Here is a 22,932-nt window from a genome sequence, read left to right as displayed (position 1 = left end):
GAGTTAAACTGCTGCCTGCTTTTATTTCCTAGAACTGGGCTAAATTTGCAAATTGTATTTTCAGACAAAACCATCTGCACTCTTCAAACACAAATTCTATAGTCCAAAACTTTTACCATTATATGCCTCCAAAGTTTTTTGTCTAGTGCTTCTAAAAGCCAATAAGAACTAGAAATTTTTTAAATAAGATTTTAAAAATCTTATGACACACTAATTTTCCACATTACTTTATAGTGGTGTCCTATTCCTTCTGTTTCAAATCTTCCAGCACACTACTAGAATCTCTAAAGCTATATGTGATCTATGTTCAGCAAAAGTATGTGGACCTTAATGTTCTCCTGATTTCATCTTGTTTTCTGTATTTATCAGGACTTTTTTGGTTGTGAGTTCAGAAACCCAACAAGCTTATGAGCAAGTCTGTGCTTATAGAACCAAGCAATAGACAGCTGAGACTCAGCAACAGCTACAGTTTCAAAGTCCTTCCAGATTCTGTTTCCATCTATCTATGCTCTACTAAATTTTGTTTTTCAAATCAGCTTTTTCCAGATGACAGAAAAACAGAACTGTGGAGAGCTCCCATGCTGAGATTAGCTCTTTTTGTTTCCAATTTTAAAAATTTCATTCTTTGATTAACTCAGTAACTCAGTTTGAGCCAAGTACTCTCTCAAGGGATTTCCTGGGTGGTCAAGGAGGTAGAATCTGTAAGATGGTAGCAGCTCCCCTTTGAACAATATAATACAAATGAAAGGAGCATCTCCCCAAAGAAAAGGATACTATACCATATTCAGGGGGAAAGGATATACAATGCCTCCTTTTTCTTAACCTTATCCATCTAATTTTTATCACATCCATCACTGTAAAATGCTTTTAAAAAAGGTAAAACAGCAGCCTCCATTAAAAAAAAAAAAAAAAACCTACTCTATGCCAAGCACTCTACAAAGCCATTCAGATAAACTATTTCAAATTCTCCCCATAATCCTGTAAAGTAGAAATTATTGTCTCAGTTTCAGATGAAAAACCAGACTCAGAAAAGTTCAGTAAAAGTCATACTGGTCTAGAATTTTTAATGTTTTTGGTGTACTATTTATTCTTGTATTTGGAAATTGAAGTAATATAATTTTCATCATACTCTGAAATACACAAATGCTAAAGTTAACAAAAAATAACCAATAAAGACTGACACGACTGGCAATAAAATCCTTTAATTTTTCTTTTTGAGAGAGAAGCATGCTTTTAAATACAGCACCTGTAAACAAGTTAGTGAAGTATATACTATTTTGAGATTCCCCCTTTCAATTTTTTTTTGGAATGTTAGGTTACAACATCAACTGCATTACATAATAGTTATTGAAAGCAAGTCAGGGTAAAATTTTATAGCCAAAAATATTCATAGCAGCAACTTTTAAAATATGAATTTATTAAATCAAGTCATTGCACTTGGTCATTTTATTGCTACAGCAAAACAAGGCCTTTACATTATAATACTTCTCATTTCTGATTTAACTGATTGTCTCATTCTGCTCATACATTTCAAGTTTAAATGCAAACATAAAATGTTTATCAACAAATCTAGAGAGCACTTGGATTTTTAATTTTTCTGTGATCACAGTAAGGAGCATAAAAAAGAGTATCTTCTGTTACACAAGGCCTGTTCTCTCTTTACATCTTCAGACTTAAATTCTGTAGAAGGTAACAGCTTTGTATTAAGACAGAAGCTTAGTGGTCACAAACAAAAAATAACACTGAAATACAATTCGGAAATTAATGATACTGTGTGTCTCAAAGAATACCTGAACTATACATTCACTAATAATTTGGCAATGAGATTCCATGCTGTTCAACTTTTGTCTTTTACACTCACACATAGAAAAAAAATTCATGATTTACCCCAAGGTTATTATTAAATATCATTTTGTGATATGAACTTTAGTAATAGAAATTAATAACATTTCCCATACCAACAGAAAGGAGTAAATTGCTAGAATAAAGGAATCATTTTTCCCATCAGGCCTGGGTTTGTTTGGTTTTCTTTACTATTTTATCAAGGACAGAAAGGTTAAGAGTATTTCAGTTACTTTTCTATTCTGACTGAGGAGGACACAAGCAAAAACTTTAAATACATTTCCATGCTCATAAGCATCTTGATTTCATGTACTATTGAGAAAATGACCAACAAAAACTTCAAGAACAGCCTGAAATCTGCTGGAAACTTCCCTCATCCCATTATTAGGGTGACCAGGGATCACTTCAATAGATTTTCAGGTGAGAAAGCTGGAGGATAATTTCTAGGATTACGATATTTTTGTTTTACCTAAGGTTGGTCATTAAAAGAAAGTAAGATTTAATTTATTTAACAAGAAGAAAATAATTCATTTGACTAGTCATTTAAACCTATTCTATTTAACAGAAGAGGGAACAATTTTGTTCAGTAGTGACCTCATTAGAAGAGCCCATTTTGAAGAGTTCTAATGTATATTCTCAATATACAATTAGCATTCCCCCAAACCCCTAATGTAAGTTGTAAATTAAACATTATGTTGTTTACTGGCATTTCTATTTTCTACTTCAGTTCTCTTTATTTGAAACATGACAAAATTTCATTTACATAAGATTTCTATATTATAAGATTAAAATTTAAAGGAAAAATATTGGTTTGGTGGTTTAAAACTAAAAAAATGGAAGCATGATCATTGGTACTCAAAAATCTGACACTCATTTGCGATATAATAAAGCATAAAACAATTTTTTGCAAATAAAAAATTTCAAATTTTAAAAATTTAAATAAACCCACTTGTGTTTTAGATGTTACCTACAGATAGAACATTTTAAAGCATTCAACTGTTCATAAGTAACTCTGAAGAAACAACTAATTCATCCATTCTGTGAAAATGTATTTTAAATATGTTCAACTATATTTGGTTTTAAATAAGCTGTAATGTTATATTTTATGACATACTAACATTCTTTATAAAGTTTGTACCTAAATAATAGTTCAAAATATCTCCATGAGTTAGTTTGGTCTATTAGGTAAATTATACATCGTAAAACCTGAGTATTTACAAGTTAACTTGTCAAAATAGGAAACCTCACACTGAAGTTCTGAAAAGCTTTGGGTTTTGTTTTCCTATTACCATTATTAAAAGTCAGAAGGAGAAGCATGAAGAACTAAGTGACAAGATAATGAGAAATATTTGAGGCTGTAAAATAAGCAGAAAAGTACAGCAACAGGCTGGTGTTTACATATTTTATATATGCTGTAGTTTCTAGGCACAAGTTAAGGGTTAAATTAACAGTTTTAGATTCTTCAGACCTAACAAATTTAAAATACAGTTCATATTTCCCCAAATGTTTAACAATCCAACACATTTTAACTAAGTTCCTTTTATGACTCCTATAGTGCAAGCAACATAAAATATTCTAAAAGTAGATGAAATTATTTTGATTATTCATTAGTTCTTACTATATGCATGGGTGAGTAATCTGGTTTATATAGCTAGGAAACTCCTATTTCATCACCCAAAATATAAACAGCATTGCAGACAAACAGGCACAACAGTGTAACCTTCGGTAAGAGGATAAAAGTAAAAATATATATATATATACACACACACACACACACATACAAACACAGTTTATATCCCTTATGCATTATGGAAAAAGTAGTGACTATAGTTACTAAAAGGCTAATCTGTCCCTCTCAAATAGTATATCTTACAGATTACTTGTAAATATATCACCATATTTATAGTATAGATCTCTTTAAAAATAATACAAGTTTCAATAAAAAAACTACTGTGCACATTCTTATTTATATTCAGTAGTATTTTCAAGCAAACAATTTTTTAAAAAGTGTTTGCAATCCCAGCACAGTTAAGAAATAAGGCCTCTTTTTCTTCATATTGGCAAAACTATATATATATATATATATATATATTCACCCTCACTCTACTTTTCTATAGATATTACACTTCATTTGCTCATATTTATCACAACAACAGAATTCACAATTTTTAAGTAACAAGTCAGCTGAAGTTCATAGCATTGCTTCTGAATGCCTGGAACATTATGAACACCAGGTCCACACCACTCAAGAAGACAGGACAGCTTTTTTCAGCTTCTCTATTTCCATCTAAAACAAAAAACATAAATTGAGCAAACACAAAATATCCTTAGTTTAGTAGTTTATTTTACTCTATGTCATTAAGATGTGATCATACTTTCAAGCCTTCAGATTTTTTTTCCAGACCTAAAATCCAGTTTCCCATGCTATAATTTGGTTGAATAAAGTTTCAACAGTACAATGCAAGTTCCTAAATGGCAGTTACAATAAGAAAAAAGCAATTATAGCCCTTTCAGCCAGAACAATGTTAAGTCATGTGAGCATTTAAAATTAAAGCTGTAAAAAAAAATCAGTCAATCCTACAAAGAACAAAAGAATCCTTGAAACCAAATTAAGAAACGTACATGTATCTATAATTAAACAAACGATACATTAAACAACAGTAAAAAGAATAGAGACCTGTTTAGTTCCATGTTTTTCACTAATTATACTTAATTATAATTATTGTTAAATCACTTGACTTGGTTTCAATTTACTTATCTGTAACCAGTATATACTACATTAAATATCTTAAAGCCCAGGAATATATCTAAGATTCAGTCAAGGTGCTTGATATAGCTCCACCTTTAGGCAGAAGGCATTCTTCTCTTAACGGAAATTCATAACTTAAGGAATTTATGAAGAAGGAAATCATTTCATTAAGTTTGCACAATAACTACATAGAGTTATTCAATACTGCCATATTCAAATGGCTAAGTTGAGGCTCAAAGACATTAAACAGGATGCCAATGTTGCACAGTAACAAGTGACACAGGACTTGTCATGATAAGATTTAGGGCTTTAAAGCCCATGGTTTTTATACTGATTTCTCTTCTCAATTCTATAACATTTTGATCATCTTTAACCTTTCACTGCATGAGGAAATATATAGGCCTTGCCTTATCCTGATGGCATCACCTTCCTCAAGAATGCACATAAACAATACATGCTTTGGCTAGCTTCGACAAACAGCACATTATTAAATGATTAGGACTTTACCATAGTCAAAAAGTATAATTTTTATATGTTCACAATCTCCTAAAGGATTATAACTACTCAAGAACTGTTTATTAATTTCAGGATCTTCCTTGATATGATTCTGTAAATATTATGATGATTACCTCAATGTTTTAGCAGCACTGGACTACAACAAGCCTGTCTTCAATTTGGATTGAGACGATAGCTTTCATTGTCAGCCCGATCTGTTATTAAAGTCTTTATTCCAAAGATACAGAAAGCGGTAAGAAAAACAAATTGGTAGAAGAGGGAGTAGGGAGTGTGAAGGCTACTACTGCATGCATAATCAGCAATACTTCTTGTAAACTGCTATTTGTGACATACATTTAGTTATCACTGGACAGGGATCATCATGGCGGACAGGAGGCAAGACTAGATTGCGGCTCCAGACAGAACAGCATGCGGAGACTCGCATTGTGAATTTTAGCTCCAGATCGACTGCAAGAACAAACCAGCAATCCCGAGAGGACCCACAGACCCTCTGAAGAAAGCGGACTGTTCTTGCAGGACCTGGGAAACACCCCAAATACTGTGTGTGTCCCAACTGCGGAAGTGAGAAAGGGAGACCCTCCTCTCCCGAACACACCCCCCCTACTGGAGAAACTGAAGGTCTGTTTGCAGAAGTTTCCAACTTCACCTGGATCTGACTCAATTTAGAGAGCCAAGCAAAATACAGGGTGGGGGGGGGGGTAGAGGAAGCAGCTGAAAGGCCCTGGGAGCTTGCTGAGTCCCCAAGCAGGCCATTCCTGCCTGGCACCACAGGGATCCATAGGGAGGGCGGCCAGAGGAGCAGGGGGTAAAACTCCACAGGGAGAAGGAAATCTCTAGCTAAACTTTGTAACAATTTGAACGTGGCGAGAGACCTCCAGGCCACAACTCTGGGTAGGGCAGCAAATCTGGTTTGCAGACTCCACAGGCGAGGGAAGAACCAAGCCCTTTTCTTTCGCAGCTAGAAGGCAGGTAGCCTGGGGCAAGTTTTCAAGCCCATCTCGCCCACTGTCTGGAAACAGGGCTGCTGGGGGAGGCACGGTGGGATTGAGACTGGTCCTTCAGTTTGCGTGGGAGCTGGGTGAGGCCTGTGACTGCCAGCTTTCCCCTACTTCCCTGACAACCAGCATGATTCAGCATAGGCAGCCATATTCCTCCTAGCTACACAACTCCAGTGACCTGGCAATCTCACCTTCATCCCCAACAGCAGCCACAGCAAGACCCGCCCAAGAAGAGCATGAGCTCAGACATGCCTAGCCCTGCCCCAACCTGATGGCCCTTCCCTACCCACCCTCGTAGTGGAAGACTAAGGGCATATAATCTTGGGAGTTCTACGGCCCCGCCCACTGCTGGTCCCTTGAATGACACAAAAGATCATTCAAGGGTACTATGAACATCATTATGCACATAAACTAGAAAACCTAGAAGAGATGGATGGATTTCTGGAAAAATACAACCCTCCTAGATTAAATCAGGAAGAATTAGAGATCCTGGACAGGCCAATAAGCAGCAGCGAATGTGAAATGGTAATTAAAAAATTACCAACAAAAAAAAGCCCAGGACCAGATGGATTCACAGCAGAATTCTACCGGACATTCAAAGAAGAATGGGTACCAATCCTTTCGACACTATTCCACAAGATAGAGAAAGAAGGAACCCTCCCTAATTCATTCTATGAAGCCAGCATCACCCTAATACCAAAACCAGAAAAGATCGTAACCAAAAACGAAAACTACAGACCAGTATCTTTGATGAACATAGATGTTAAAATCCTTAACAAAATACTAGCTAACCAAATCTGACAACATATCAAAAAGATAATCCACCATGATCAAGTGGGTTTCATACCAGGGATGCAGGGATGGTTTAACATACACAAGTCAATAAATGTGATATACCACATAAACAGAATTAAAAACAAAAATCACATATCATCTCAATAGATGCAGAAAAAACATTCGACAAAATCCAGCATCCCTTTATGATTAAAACTCTCAGCAAAACTGGCATACAAGGGATATACCTCAATGTAATAAAAGCTATCTATGACAAACCCACAGCCAACATAATACAGAATGGGGAAAAGTTGAAAGCATTCCCTCTGAGAACTGAAACAGGACAAGGATGTCTGCTCTCACCACTCCTCTTCAACATAGTACTGGAAGTCCTAGCCAGAGCAATTAGAGCAGAGAAATAAATAAAGGGCATCCAAATCAATAAAGAGGAAGTCAAACTGTCACTGTTTGCTGACGATACAATCATTTACCTTGAAAACCCTCAAGACTCCTTCAGAAAGCTCCTAGAACTGATAAAACAATTCAGCAAAGTTTCGGGTATAAGAGCTACACAAATCAGTAGCTCTTCCATACACCAACAACAACCAAGCAGAGAATCAAATCAAGAACTCAACCCCTTTTACAGTATCTGCAAAAAAATAAAATAAAATACTTAGGAATACACCTAACCAAGGAGTCAAAAGACCTCTACAAGGAAAACTACAAAACACTGCTGAAAGAAATCACAGACAGCACAAATGAAAACACATCCCATGCTCGTGGATGGGTAGAATCAATATTGTGAAAATGACCATACTGTCAAAAGCCATGTACAAATTCAAGGCAATTCCCATCAAAATACCACCATCATTCTTCACAGAATTGGAAAAAACAATTCTAAAATTCATTAGGAATCAAAAAAAGAGCCCGCATACCAAAGCAAGACTAAGGAAAAAGAACAAATCTGGAGGCATCACACTACCTGATTTCAAACTATACTATAACGCCACAGTCACCAAAACAGCATGGTACTGGTATAAATATAGGCACACAGATCAATGGAACAGAGAACTCAGAAATAAACCCAAATACTTACAGCCAACTGATCTTCGACAAAGCAAACAAAAACATAAAGGACACCCCTTTCAACAAATGGTGCTGGGATAACTGGCTAGCCGCATGTAGGAGAATGAAACTGGATCCTCGTCTTTCACCTTATACCAAAATCAACTCAAGATGGATTAAGGACTTAAACCTAAGACCTGAAACTATAAAAATTCTTGAAGATAACAACAGAAAAACCCTTCTAGTTATTGGCACAGGCAAGGATTTCATGACCAAAAACCCAAAAGCAAATGCAATAAAAACAAAGATAAATAGCTGAGACCTAATTAAAGAGCTTTTGCATGGCAAATGGAACAGTCAACAGGGTAAACAGACAACCCACAGAGTGGGAAAAAATCTTCACAATCTATACATCTGACAAAGGACTAATATCCAGAATCTACAACAAACCCTAACAAATCAGTAAGAAAAAACAATCGCATCAAAAAGTGGGCTAAGTTCATGAATAGACAATCCTCAAAAGATGTGCAAATGGCCAACAAACATATGAAGAAATGCTCAACATCACTAATGATCGGGGAAATGTAAATCAAAACCACAATCCGATACCACCTTACTCCTGCAAGAATGGCCATAATCAAAAAATCAAAAAACAGTAGATGTTGGCATGGATGAGGTGATCAGGGAACACTTCTACACTGCTGGTGGGAACGTAAACTAGTACAGCCACTATAGAAAACAGTGCAGAGATTCCTTTAAGAACTAAAAGTAGAACCACCATTTGATCCAGCAATCCCACTACTGGGTATCTACCCAGAGGAAAAGAAGTCATTATTCGAAAAAGATTCTTGCACACACATGTTTACAGCAGCAAGACTCACAATAGCAAAATCATGGAACCAACCCAAGTGCCCATCAATCAACAAATGGATAAAGAAACTGTGATGTATATGATGGAATACTACTTAGCCATAAAAAGGAATGAATTAACAGCATCTGCAGTGACCTGCATGAAATTGGAGACTATTATTCTAATGAAGAAACTCAGGAATGGAAAATCAAACATTGTATGTTCTCATGGACATGTGGGAGCTAAGCTATGAGGAAGCAAAGGCATAAGAATGATAGAACAGACTTTGGGGACTTGAGTTGAAGAGTGGGAAGGGGGCGAGGGATAAAAGACTACGAATGTGGTGCAGTATATACTGCTCAGGTGATGGGTGCACCAAAATCTCACAAATCACCACTAAAGAACTTACTCATGTAACCAAATATACCACCTGTACCCCAATAATGTATGGAAAAAAATTAGTTATCAGGCAAATACATTGCTAGAGTTTCTCTTTTAGCACTTGTATGTTCATTGTTCATTTTTAGTGAACATTATAATACTGTATAATGTTAACATTATAGTAAAGTACTACTTTTAATCTTTGGAGAAACATCTTTCTCCTTTAAATAAATTATTCTAAAACTTTAGTGCCTTAGGTGTGCTTTTACAAATACAGGGTAAAACTGTGCCCACAACAAAAGAAAAAATATATTTGTAATACAAGTCAGTGAGAGGCCAAGTAACAGCTGACTTTGCTAGAAAAATAAAATCATACTGAATTATCCAAAAGAGAAACAATTTGACTCTTGTCATAATTTTTATGGCAAATTAAGTCAGATATACAAATTTAACACTATTAAGTTCCTCTTATTTGTCTCATTATCTTATTTTCACATATGAATATAAACATGTATATATAAAATGTAAGAAAAAAGTCAAAAAACGCTTAAAAATTTCTCAATTTCTACCACGTTACATGCTGCGAATTTAAGATATATTTTTAACATGTACACTTTCATTAATTTATCAATAATTTATTAGATATCTAATATGTATATAGCATTGTGTTAGGAGCTATGAGCAAAGATAAAGAAAAACATGGATCCTACCCAAACAACCTTACAGTCTCAAAGACAGATAGAATAAGTACATACCCTAACAGTGAAAATATAGGAAGTTATTATATATACATCTCTTATAAAACTACAAGTCTTGCAAATTTGGAAGACTACTCTTTTTTTTTTTGAGACAGTCTCGTTCTGTCACCCAGGCTGGAGTGCAGTGGCATGATCTCGGCTCACAGCAACCTCTGCTTCCTGGGTTCAAGTGATTCTCATGCCTCAGCCTCTCTAGTAGCTGGGATTACAGGTGTGTACCACCACGCGCAGCTAATTTTTATATTTTTTAATAGAGACAAGGTTTTGCCATGTTGGCCAGGCTGGTCTTGAACTCCTGACCTCAGGTGATCCACCCACCTTGACCTTCCAAAGTGCTGGGATTACAGGTGTGAGCCACCGTGCCCGGCCATTACTTTTAATCAGAGACAGACTAATATCAATTTAATGAAGGTAATTGTTTGAGCAGGGCCTTGAGAATCTGTAGAACGTGGGCATTAGAAGATGAGGCAAAAGGACAATCCAAGAAAACACAGTAAGAATAAAAATTCGGACTTATCAATTGTAAGAGGCACAATGGAGAATCAGCAAGTAAAGAAAGATAGCTAGGACCAAAATATAAAAACACCTCATATAGTAAGTTGTTGGAACTTTATTCAGCATGTAATGGAAAGCTCTTGAAAGTACTCCATGAAGGAAAGGTTAATCTGAGATAAGAATTAGAGTACTCAAGAAAGCTAAGCAGAAGATAATAAGCATCAGAACAAGACAGATACAGTGGGGATAAAGACATAAAGATTAGGAGGTAAAGCTAATAGGACTAAAAGTGAATGGAACTAGAAGAGAACTATGTACAAAGTACCATGTCTATATGACTATATGGGCAACAGAAATTATCAACAGTAACAGGAAATCAAAAGAACAGGAAAGGAAGATGATAAATTTAACTGGGGACATGCTAAATCTAAGTTCATGATGAAACATCCAAGGGGGACTAATAGCCAGAAACACAGGATACAAGCTGGGAAAATACGAATTTGATTTAGAGGGGAGAGGCACTAGAGCTAATCATTAGATTCATGAGTATAGATGAATTCAAAATGTGAATGCTCAAACAGAAAAGCCAAGGATACCAGTGAAGGAATATTTACATTTAGGTTACAAGGAAGGAAGAGGAAGGCCAGGCATGGTGGCTCATACCTTTAATCCTACCACTTTGGGAGGCCAAAGTGGGAGGATCACTTGAGGCCAGGAGTTCAAGATCAACCTGGGCAACATGGTGAGAACCAGTCCCTACAAAAAACTGAAAAATTAACCAGGCATGAAAGTGCATGCCTGTAGTCTCAGCTACTTGGGAGGCTGAGGCGGGAGGATCACTTGATCCCAGGAGTTTGAGGTTGCAGTGAGCTATGATTGTGTCACTCACTGTACTCTAGCCTGGGTGACAGAGTGACTCCCTGTCTCTAAAAACAAAATTAAAAAAGTAAAAAAAGGAAGAGGAGATGGAGAAGTTAGAGACAATAGGATGTAGTATCATCTAAACCAAGACAAACCTTTGACAGGGTGGCAATAGTAAAAAAATGTGATCTGTTGCAGGCACTGAAGAAGAGACCTTGAATTTGGCATCAGTAAACCTAACCTAAGATGCAAGGGGTTACAGACTGAATTGAAGGTGAAAAATCAGAGACCACAAAAGTAGACTTTTTTTAAGAGGATGGCAGTTGTTTTCATATTTCACAAATGAACCTCAAGTGAAAAGAGAAAGTAACTGCAGTACATCAAGAAGGCAGCTAGACCTAAATGGGGGCTATTCTTTGATTCTGAATAATGGAAAAAGTCAAGTATTTTCATGCAAAGTAGTGAAGTTGCCAATAGAGGATAATGTTGGAAATAAGGATAAAATAAAGTCTGATAATTTACAAAGTACTTTCACATAAATTATCTCAACTAAAGCTAAAGGAGGTTAAGTGACTTGCCTAAGTTCACACAGTATAATTTAATCCCGAAGTGCAAAGGTTCTGAAGATTGGTTGCTTCTGTTAAAAACATCTTTAAGGCCAGGTGCAGTGGCTCATGCCTGTAATCCCAGTACTTTGGAGGGTCATGGCAGGTGGATCACCTGAGGTCAGGAGTTTGAGACCAGCCTGGCCAACATGGCAAAACCCCATCTCTATTAAAAATACAAAAAATTAGCTGGGTATGGTGGCACGTGCCTACAGTCCTAGCTACCCGGGAGGCTGAGGCAGGAGAACTGCCTGAACCTGGAAGGTGGTGGTTACAGTGAGCCAAGATCGCACCATTGCACTCCAGCCTGGGTAACAGAGCAAGACTTCATCTCAAAAAAAAAAAAAAAAAAAGACCAGGCGCAGTGGCTCATGCCTGCAATTCCAGCACTTTGGGAGGCTGAGGCGGGCGAATCACGAGGTCAGGAGATCAAGACCACCCTGGCTAACACAGTGAAACCCCGTCTCTACTAAAAATACAAAAATAAAACTAGCCGGGTGTGGTGGCAGGCGCCTGTAGTCCTAGCTACTCTGGAGACCGAGGTGGGAGAACGGAGTGAACTCAGGAGGTGGAGCTTGCAGTCAGCCGAGTTCGTACCACTGCTAAAAAAAATAAATAAATAAATAAATAAATAAATAAATAAATAAATAAATAAAAAATAAAAATTAAATTTCAGCTCCATTGCTGTTACTTAATCATTGATATGATTTGCATCTGTGTCCCCACCAAATCTCAGATTAAAAGTAATCCCCAGTGTTGGAGGTGGGGCCAGGTGAGAGGTATTTGGATCATGGGGTGTTTGGATGATCCATGTTTAGATCATCCCCTTCATGATGAGTAAGTTCACACAAGATCTGGTTGTTTAAAAGTGCGTGGCCCCTCCCACTCTCTCTCTTACTCCTTCTCTCGCCACATGAACTGTGTGCTCCTACTTCACCTTTCACCATGAGTAAAAGCTCCCTGAGGCCTCCCCAGAAGCTGAGCAGATGCAGGAACCATGCTTCTTCCTATACAGCCTGTAGAACCATGAGCCAATTTTATTTTTCTTTATAAATTATCCAGTCTCAGGTATTTCTTTATAGCAATGCAAGAGTAGCCTAATACTATCATTCCAAACCCTACTTTTTTCAATCTTATAATAGGAACAATAATCCTTACATGTTACGTGTGTCTAATGAGATAATGTGCAAAAAATGCTAAGCCTAACTAATACATAGTTTAAAACAAAAAAGTTAGTTGATTCTCAGGATAAGAGCCAAGGTTTTCCAACTGCAAGTCCCCAATTCTCTCTTGTTCTACAAACTGCTGACAAAAGAAATAGGGTAAGTAATCAGGCAGACTAAAAAACAGAAGGGAGTATGAAATACTTAAACAATGGGAAGAGTCTCTAAAAAAAAGGTAGGATACAACTTTCTCTGAGATATGCAGAAAGAATAATGCAAATGAAGATAAACATTAGTGAAGGAGAAAAAGAAAGCTAAGAAAGATAAAGGAAATAGTCGAAATTGCCAATCACCAGTGGAGAATTAAGATAAACTCTTAAGTTTAAATGGGAGGCAGTGAATCTACAGCCATATGTCACCACTACCAGTCCTGTCCCTGAGCAAAGAAAGAATGAAAATAGCTTAACTGCACAGAAGAGAGAACTACAGGGATACCTCTTTTTATTGTACTTCGTTTTGCTGTGCTTCACAGATACTGCATTGTCTACAATCAAAGGCTTGTGGTAATCCTGTGCTGAGCAACTCTATTGATGCCATTTTTCCAACAATGTGATCACTTTGTATCACTGTGTCACATTTTGACAATTTTCACAATATTTCAAATGTTTTCACTGTAATTATATATGTTAATGGTGATTTGTGACCAGTGATCTTTGATGTTAATATTGTAATTGTTCTGGCACCCATATAAAACAGCAAACTTAATTGATAAATGTCACGTGTGTTCTAACTGCTACACTGATCAGCCTTTCTTCTGACTCTCTCCCCCTCTACTTGGCCTTCCTTATTATCTGAGACAGAACACGCCTAATAATAAAATTAGGCCAATTAATAACCCGAAAATGGTCTCTAAGTGTTCAAGTGAAAGAAATAATCACATCCCTCTCACATTAAATAAAAAGTTACAAATGACTAAGCTCAGAGAGGAAGGCAATGTTGAAAGCCACAGCAGGTCAAGAGATTGGCCTTTTGCCCCAAACAGCCAAGTTTTGATTGCAAAGGAAAAGTTCTTGAAGAAAATTAAAAGTGCTACTGCAGTGAACATATGAATAATAAGAAAGCTTAACAGCCTTATTGTTGATATGAAGGAAAGTTTGAGTGGTCTAGATAGCAGATCTAACCAACTGTAACATTTCCTTAAGCCAAAGCCTAATCCAGAGTGAGGCCCTAACTCTCTTCAATTCTTTGAAGGCCCAACAGAGGTGACGAAGCAGCAGATGAAAAGTATGAAGGTAGCAGAGGCTGGTTCATGTGGTTTAAGAAGCCATCTCCATGACATAAAAGTGGAAGGTAAAGCAAGTGCTAATGTAGAAGCTGCAGCAAGTTATCCAGAAGATCTAGCTAAGATGGGAGTTGGCTACAGGAAACAAATTTTCAAAGGAGGTAAAACAGCCTTCTATTGAAAGAAGATATCATCTAGGACTTCCATAACTAGAGAGAAGTCAATGCCTGGCTTCAAAGCTTCAAAGGACAGGCTGACTCTTGTTAGGTGAATGCAGCTGGTGGCTTTAATGGAAACCATCACTTATTTATCATTCTGAAAATCCTTGGCCCTTAAGAATTATGCTAAATCTACTCTGCCTATGCTCTACAAATGGAACAACAAAGCCTGGATAACAGCACATCTGTTTACAGCATGATTTACTGAATATTTTAAGCCCACAGTGGAGACCTACTGCTCAGGGGAAAAAAAAAAAAAAAAGGATTATTTTTAAAATATGAACGCTCACTGACAATGCCCTTAGTCACCCAAGAACTCTGATGGAAATGAACAAGGAGATAATTGTTACTTTCATGTCTGCTAACACAACATCCATTCTGTAGCCCATGAATCAAGGAGACATTTAGACTTTCAATTCTTATTATTTAAGATACACATTTTGGAAGGCTATAGCTGCCATAGATAGTGATTCCTCTGATAAATGTAGGCAAATAAAGTGAAAACCATTTGGAAAAAATTCATCAGTTTAGATGCCTTGAGGAACATTCACGATTCATAAGAGAAAGTCAAAATGTCAATATTTTGGAAGATGATTCCAACTCCCAGGGATGACTTTGAGGATTGAAGACTTCAGTGGAGAAAAGAACTGAAGATGTGGTAAAAACAGCAAGACAATGAGAATTAAAAGTGGATCGAACTTGAACAGATGAGGAGTTGCTTCTTTTGGATCAGCAAAGAAAGTAGCTTTGTGAGGTGGAATCTACTGTTGGTGAAGATCCTGTGAATATTGTGGAAATAACAAAGGATTTACAAAATGTAAACTCAGTTGATAAAGCAGAGGCAGGGTTTAAGAGGACTGACTCCAATTTCAAAAGAATACCCTTGCCACTAATTAATTCCACTAATATCCGTCCCACCCTCTGGTATCCATCCTTCTGTTCTCTATCTCTATGAGTTCAATCGTTTCCATTTTTTTTAGCTCCCACAAATAAGTGGGAACATGCAATTTCTCTTTCTGTGCCTGGCTTAACATAATGACCTCCAGTTCCATCCATGTTGTTGCAAATGACAGGATCTCATTCTTTTTTTGTGACTGAATAGTAGTCCATTGTGTGTATGTCCAACTGAAGTAGTATAGCATAATTTGTACAGGAACCAATTACCCAGTTGGGTTGGGAAAAACATGTCCAGTTTATGCTCACTAAACTCTCAATGCTGGAAGAAATGAATTACCTCTAGATTACTTCTCATTGCCTTCTCTTCTTCCAAATCTTTTCGCAGCTTTTCCAGTTCTTTCCTAAAAACAAAGTACTTATTACTGTTAAGTCTTTCGATTAAATAATTTATTTGACTAATGTTTACAGGCTTTTTGTTACCTAACCTACCAGTTCATGGGAAAAACTTTTTAAGGGCAATAGCAATGTTAATTAAGAAAAATGTAAGATTCTCTAGTTAGAATGGTTCAATATAACAGTTAAAAATTCAGCAAAACCAAGACAAATCTGAGATCAAGAAATCAAGCAAATTCAGAGCAGCTCATGAAGACAGAAATAATATCTAACCTTTAGAAGATATTTTCTATATTCGGCTATCATACGTTTTCCAGGTTGGAAAACTGAAAGCCCAAGCAATTTGGTAAAATGAATATCAACACATCACAATACAAGGCAAGTTAACAGTTTATCTGATAACATAACCTAGACTTTGAATTTCTTTCTCTATTTTTAAAAATTAAATACCACATTAAAATTCAAAAACCAAACAAAAACTCTAGCCAATAGTCTCTCCTCCTTAACTCATCTTTTCACCTTCCCGTGTTCCCTTCTAATCTTTCTGTATAGTTGTCCTTTTTTCTATAGCTTCAAGTGAATATTCAATATTATGTCTTTTCACAAATTTTAAACCATTTTCATGCTGCTAAAATTTTCATATTTATAATTGTGATTTGGTATTCAAATATCGAGGTTTTTTGTTTGGCTGATTCATTATTCTGGGGACAGAAGGAGTAGGAGGAATCGAGGAATGAGACAGAAGGAATGGGAGGAATATGTTAGTATATCAAATTTCTAAATCAAAAGTATGGACATTTTCAGTCTCAACAAATACTTGAAAAATTCTTGAGAATACTGTAGAAATAACAGCTTGAAAAAGTAAAAAAGAAAAAATTCATGAAGAAAAAATACATAAGGAAGGAATTTTAAAATTATTTATATAATGTTTCAAAACTAACTTCTTAGCAATAATTTCTTAGTGATATCTAAGCTATAAAGATTTACTATTATAAGAGTAAAGCGAAAACCTCTGAACTCCAAGTAAAGAAATAAAATATTACCAGTACCTTGGATATCCCAAAAAGCGACCCTCTTTCCTTAATCCTATTTCCCCCCTCTCTTCCATAGAAAAAGTTTTATAGTATTTATTATTATTTATTTGTTGTTCTAATTTTGCCATATGCAAATACATTCTTAAAATAATATATTTTCCAGTTTGGTATGCTTTTCAACTTTATACAAATGAAATACACTGATTGCGTGTATGCTTCTGACCTGCTCCCTCCTCTCAATGTTTAGATTAATTCATATTGATGTTGAAACTTACTTTTATTGTTGTATGCTGTGTAGTATTTCTCTATTAATATATCAATAGTATTTATCCCTTCTCCTGCTGATGCAAGTTTTTTAGATATTAAAAAAAAAAAAAACCTGCCATTCAGTTTCACTTTTCCAGAGAAACTCAAGATATTGAAAATACCCTTTGGAAAGACTTCTAAAATGTTTTATATTTAAAAAAAAAAAAAAAAAAAAAAATATATATATATATATATATATATATATATATATATATATATATAAATCAGAAATATTTTATCCCTTCTAGAGCTAATTTAGGAGCACCTACAGGCAATATGTATATGAAAATCAGGACATGGTATAAAAAATGTAAAACAATAAAATCGAATCAGAATTCTCTAACTGGTACATGGGTGGTGATTAATAAATATTTACTGGACAAGTAAACTTACAGCTTATAATGTGCATGTTGCAGAATCTACTAAAAGAATCTTTCAAAACAGATAAACTGAAGGATTCCAAGAAATACCACCATGTATTAAATTATAAACTCCTCTATATACATAATATATAAAACATATATTTTTAAGTAGTCATTCAAGATACTTTTTTTGTTTCTAAGAAATACCTGTGAAAGTGTTCTGCAAACTCCAAATACCTTATACTGTTAATCTCAATATTATTTTTAATAAGATTCTTAGGCCAACTTAAAATTGGAAAAGAAATGATAAAATCAGGCTCAGAGGGAACATGGCCTCTGGCCATAACATTTATGTTTTATTTTTATTTTTTGTTCTTTTATACTTTTTATTTGGCCATAACTTTTATACCATATTCCAAGAAATCTTTTTAGAAGGGAATTTGAAGACAAGGGATGAGCACCCTCACTCTCATTTCAATTAGATTAACTGCTTTTTTTAAAATCTATTTTACCTACTGGGCTTTTGTAGAATTGTGCTTAAAATGTGAACAAGTCTAAAAAGTCCCTAACTTTCAACTAGGGTATCTCTCAACATATACCATATCAAAAAATTTTCAGAGTTAAGGGAAGAGTTTTAGAGATCACCTATCCCAACACATTCATTTTATAAATGTCCAACTCAACCTCACAGAAACAGTGATCAAATCCTCTGAAAACTAAGTTAACTATATGTATAGATACACAACCAGATCCAAAATACAATATTTTTCCTAGTAGTTTAAAAACTAATCATATCTGACCAGATTTCTAGCCTAAAATTATGGTTATGTATGCACGTTTTCCACAATCCAGCTACTAGAATAACTTCACCAATTTAACTTTTTTGCCAAAAAGAGAAAAGGACTGTTAATGAAAATTTCTTTGAAAATATACTTGCTCATACCAGAGACTTTTTTTTGAGACAGGGTCTTGGTTTTGTTGCCCAGGCTGGAGCGCACTGGCATGTTCACGGCTCACTGCAGCCTTGACTTCCCAGGCTCAAGAGATCCTCCCACCTCAGCCTCTTGAGTAGCTGGGACTACAGGGATGTGTCACCAAGCCTGGCTTTTTCTTTTCTTTTCTTTTTTTTTTTTTTTTTTTTTTTTTTTTTTTTTTTTTTTTTTTTTTTGCAAAGATGGGGTTTTGCCATGTTGTCCAGGCTGGTCTCGAACTCCTGGACTCAAGCAATCCTCCAAACTTGGTCTCCCAAAGTGCTGGGATTACAGGCGCGAACTACCACACCCAGCCACAGATTAGATTTTTACTTAATATGGTTTGAAAAAAATTCTTTATGCATGGGTTAAGTAGTACTCATAGGAGAAAAGAAGGGCTACTTACCCGTGATCCTTTTTCAGTGCTTCTACAATGCACAACAATTCAATAATCTGGGCTCTAAGTTCATCCAGGGAATTTTTTTTCACATCATCTGTTTCCACTTTAGCTTTGATTTCTAATGGAGTCAGGAAAGCAGTTGTATTTGCTTTAGAAGCACTGGAAGGTGTTGAAAGGTACACAGATGGCTGAAAACGTAAAAAAAAAAAATTTCTGATTTTATTTAATATTATATTTGCGTTCGAAAGATTTTAACAGCAAGAAGAAAAACAATTAAGTACTTCAAGATAAATGGCAAATTTGGAAATTCAAAAGCAATTTGATGTTCACAACTGGAAAAATCACCAGACAACTAAAGAATAAATTTGTAATCATTAGTGGTTTTTTGTAGAAAATGACAATTTTATTAACAGAAGAAAAAAGGAAGAAAGAAAAATCCATCAAATGTATATTATGGATGGTTTGCCTAGTGAAACAGGAGCAAGAATGTAACAGCATTATAAAGGTATTACTTTGATCTTCCATATTCAATACTTATTGTTTGGAATGTCCAAAGAGCTTCACTTAAAAGTAATTTTGAACAATTTAATAGGTCCAGGAAGAGTCACTAAAATGAGTCCATAGCCTGACACCCCTTAACTATTTCACTAAAAAAATATAAAGTCACTTTAATAAAATTTCAATAGACTGCTGACAGCTGAGAGAATCAGATTAAGTGTATTTAATAAATTGGAAATGCTGACAAAAATGCCCTGAAATGAAATCAAGAAATAATTTGGGAGGAAACCTAAATGACCTTCTTAAATCTATGTCTCAGTTGTGGTGAAACTATGTTAAATAAAAATGGTAAAAATTTTGACAAGACACCTAACACATGTAACAGATGAAAGGATCCATGGACATACAGTATTCTGCCATTCATTCCAGTTTATACTGAATGCTTAATTATTGTACTAAGCACCAAGCTAGGTAAGTACTATACAAGTGTTCATTCCTGACCTTAAGAATATATGTTTAATGAAGAAACAAAATAGATGCAGAGATCTGTGCCTTAAAAAATATGAAATATGTAATATTTATTTTATTCAATTAAAATGTAAGCTCTTTCAAAAACATTTGCAGAAAATAGTCTGATGAAGCTAAACAACTCAATTTTTTAGCAGCAATTATTTCATTTCTTGGCAGAAAAAATAATTCGTCCTAAAGAACACCTTAAATTCCCTATGTTTGATGTCCACAAAGAATCCCAGAAAGTCAACAAACCTTAGACCACAATGCACCTCACCTTTGGAGAGTAGCATGTATCTTTTTTTAATTCAGATGGCTTCAGGTTGGCACTGTCTTCTTCTTTTGGTAACTTCAAGATTTTTTCGGGGCTGTGAGTTGGCTAAATGATTTTTTAGAAGTCAAGAGACATGATAGACCAGAGAAAAGAAAAGGTAGTAAGTCTTTGGATAATAAAGCAAATAACCTTTATGGATTTTCAGCTGCTACTGTTGCTGATATCCCATTATTATTAATAGGATGCTATATACTTTCAAGCTGAATAACACATTGCATATGTTGAGGGCAAAAACAGCTTGCCTCTTAGCAGCAAGGATTTTCTCCATTTAGGTAATTTTAAAAGTACTATAGTGTTTAAGAGTTAATATATTAACATTACAGTACCACCAGTACTCCAGGCAATGTAGAAAAAGCATACAAAGAAGTTAATACATTTAGACATGAGGACAAGTACTACAAAAACAATGAATATTTCACAACAATCATCAGAGAAATACAAATCAAAACTACAATGAGTTATTACCTCACCCCAATTAAAATGGTTTTTATCCAAAAGATAGGTAATAGCAAATGCTGGCAAGGATATGGAGATAGGGAACCCTCGTACACTGTTGGGGGGAATGTAAATAAGTACAATCACTATGGAGAAAAATTTGGAAGTTCCTCAAAAAACTAAATATAGAGCTACCATCTGATCCAGCACTGCTAGGTATATACCAAAAAAAGGAAATCTGTATATCAAAGGGATATCTGCACTCCCATGTTTACTGTAGCACTATTCACAAGAATATAGCCAAGAATTGGAATCAACCTAAGTGTCCATCAACAGACAAATGGATAAAGAAAATGTGGTAACTATAGACAATGGACTACTATTCAGTCACAAAAAAGAATGAGATCCTGTCATTTGCAACATGGATAGAACTAGAGTTCATTATGTTAAGTGAACTAAACCTGGCACAGAAGAACAAACTTTGCATATGCTCACTATAAAAATTAAAACAACTGAACTAATGGAGATAGAGAACAGAAAGATGGTTACCAGAGGCTGGGAAGGGTGTTAGTGCGGTGGCGGTAGGGATGGGGGGATGGTTAATGAGTACAAAAAGTAGAAAGAATGAGTAAGACCTAGTATTTGGTAGCATCAGGGTAACTACTAGTCAAAAATAATTTAATTGTACACTTAAAAATAACTAAGAGTACAATTTAGATGGTTTGTAACACAAAAGATAAATTCATGACGTGATGGATACCGCATTTACCCTGATATAATTATTATGCATTTCATGCCTGTATCAAAATATCTCACATAACCCATAAATATACAAATCTATTATGTACCTGCTGAAGTTAATTTTAAAAATTTAGAAAAAAGAAAAGAAAAAAAACACTGACTATTTCAGGGGAAAAAATTTTCTCAATCTTTCCTAAAGTGAGTATCTGCTGCTCAATTTTAATAACTGTTGTTGAAAGATAAATTAAACAGGTTCTTTCTTTGTCACCCTTTGACCCTGTGCTCTGTGGCTATAGCCTCATGATAATTTCCTTCTGATTCTGTAACCTTTCATTCCAGACCCTGTTGGAATGAACACACCTCTCTCCCTCTATCTCCTTAAATACCAGCATTTGCCACTTGAGTATAAAAGCTATCCTCCTGATTTTCAAACTTAGGTAGAGCTATAAGTCCTCTACCTTCCAATGGACTCTGCATTTGCTAAATCTACTGTAGTTTACGACAATTAGATGAACTCACAGAATGTCCACCATTGAAACGGCCCGGCAACCTTCTTCCAGGCATCTTTGGTCTATTTGCAGTGAGATGAAGCAAGTTTTCTGAGGAAGCTATGTCATCAAAATTTACAACATCTAGAAAATAAAAATAAACATTATTTACTAAGAGAACTGTACCTTTTTAAAGGTAAAAAATAATGTTTCAGTTTTTGGACAAACTGTAAATTAAAAAGAGTACCACTACTTTGAAGAACTCACAAATTGACCTGTGCTTTTCATATGCATTTGGAAAACAACACTCGCCCTTAAAAGAAAAAAAAAATCCTCTTTACCTGATACATTTATATTAGTATATGACTGTATTAACACTATAAAGGTTGTTTCCAATGGAGACCTAGATCTCAACAAAAAGTACTTGGTGAAAAATAAATCTGTATCACAAACTGTAGTAGCATAAAAAACTCATCTTAAGTTCCTAACAAAGATCTACTTCTTAAACTCATAATAAATTAAAAGATCTCGGAAAATCAGCATGTAAAATTTGTTTTGAACTTCAAGAAGTAGAATATTCAAATGTTAAGAATTAAACTTTATCTGGCACCCTGCCACTTTTGATTTGTGTTTCTCAATATAAAGCAAAAGCATGATTTAATGTACCTTTATGTGTATATGTATGTGCACAGTATTAGGTGGGACTCAAACTGTTTATAGTTCACTGCACCTTTGTTTAGACATTATCGTGTTTAGTAATCATAAGACAGCTACAAATCTAACGCAAATCAGATACCAAAAAAAAAAAAAAGAAAAAGCTACATGGATTACCAACTTACTTCCTCATCATCAAAGGCTGGCTGACCTTTGACCTGGTAACTTGGGTTTAAGGACAAATCTACTCTAAAACAATGATATATAATACTTTGCCTTTTCCTAGATGATTCAGAAAGTCTTGCTAAAGGAAATTTCTTTAACTCTAAAGCCCAGATATCTATATATGAAT

The 22,932-nt window shown here is 35.2% G+C and overlaps 1 protein-coding gene across 2 annotated transcripts in view; it reads right to left on the bottom strand.

Annotated features, from left to right (window-relative positions):
* Window positions 1–1,186: 1,186 nt before the first annotated feature.
* Window positions 1,187–22,932, bottom strand: part of CD2AP (CD2 associated protein) — a 146,293-nt gene continuing 124,547 nt past the window's right edge. For both annotated transcript variants that reach the window (XM_008958677.5, XM_003833191.6), the window contains exons 14-18: window positions 21,958–22,070; window positions 20,206–20,307; window positions 18,927–19,108; window positions 15,792–15,855; window positions 1,187–4,129 (exon numbers count right to left, since the gene is read on the bottom strand). In XM_008958677.5, the coding sequence (XP_008956925.1) occupies window positions 4,088–4,129; window positions 15,792–15,855; window positions 18,927–19,108; window positions 20,206–20,307; window positions 21,958–22,070 (503 nt within the window). In that variant the 3' untranslated portion in view covers window positions 1,187–4,087. The remainder of the gene's footprint in view (window positions 4,130–15,791; window positions 15,856–18,926; window positions 19,109–20,205; window positions 20,308–21,957; window positions 22,071–22,932) is intronic.

Source organism: Pan paniscus, chromosome 5 (assembly GCF_029289425.2).
Source record: "Pan paniscus chromosome 5, NHGRI_mPanPan1-v2.0_pri, whole genome shotgun sequence".
Lineage (NCBI taxonomy): Eukaryota > Metazoa > Chordata > Mammalia > Primates > Hominidae > Pan > Pan paniscus.
This window is presented reverse-complemented; position numbering and strand designations above follow the sequence as displayed.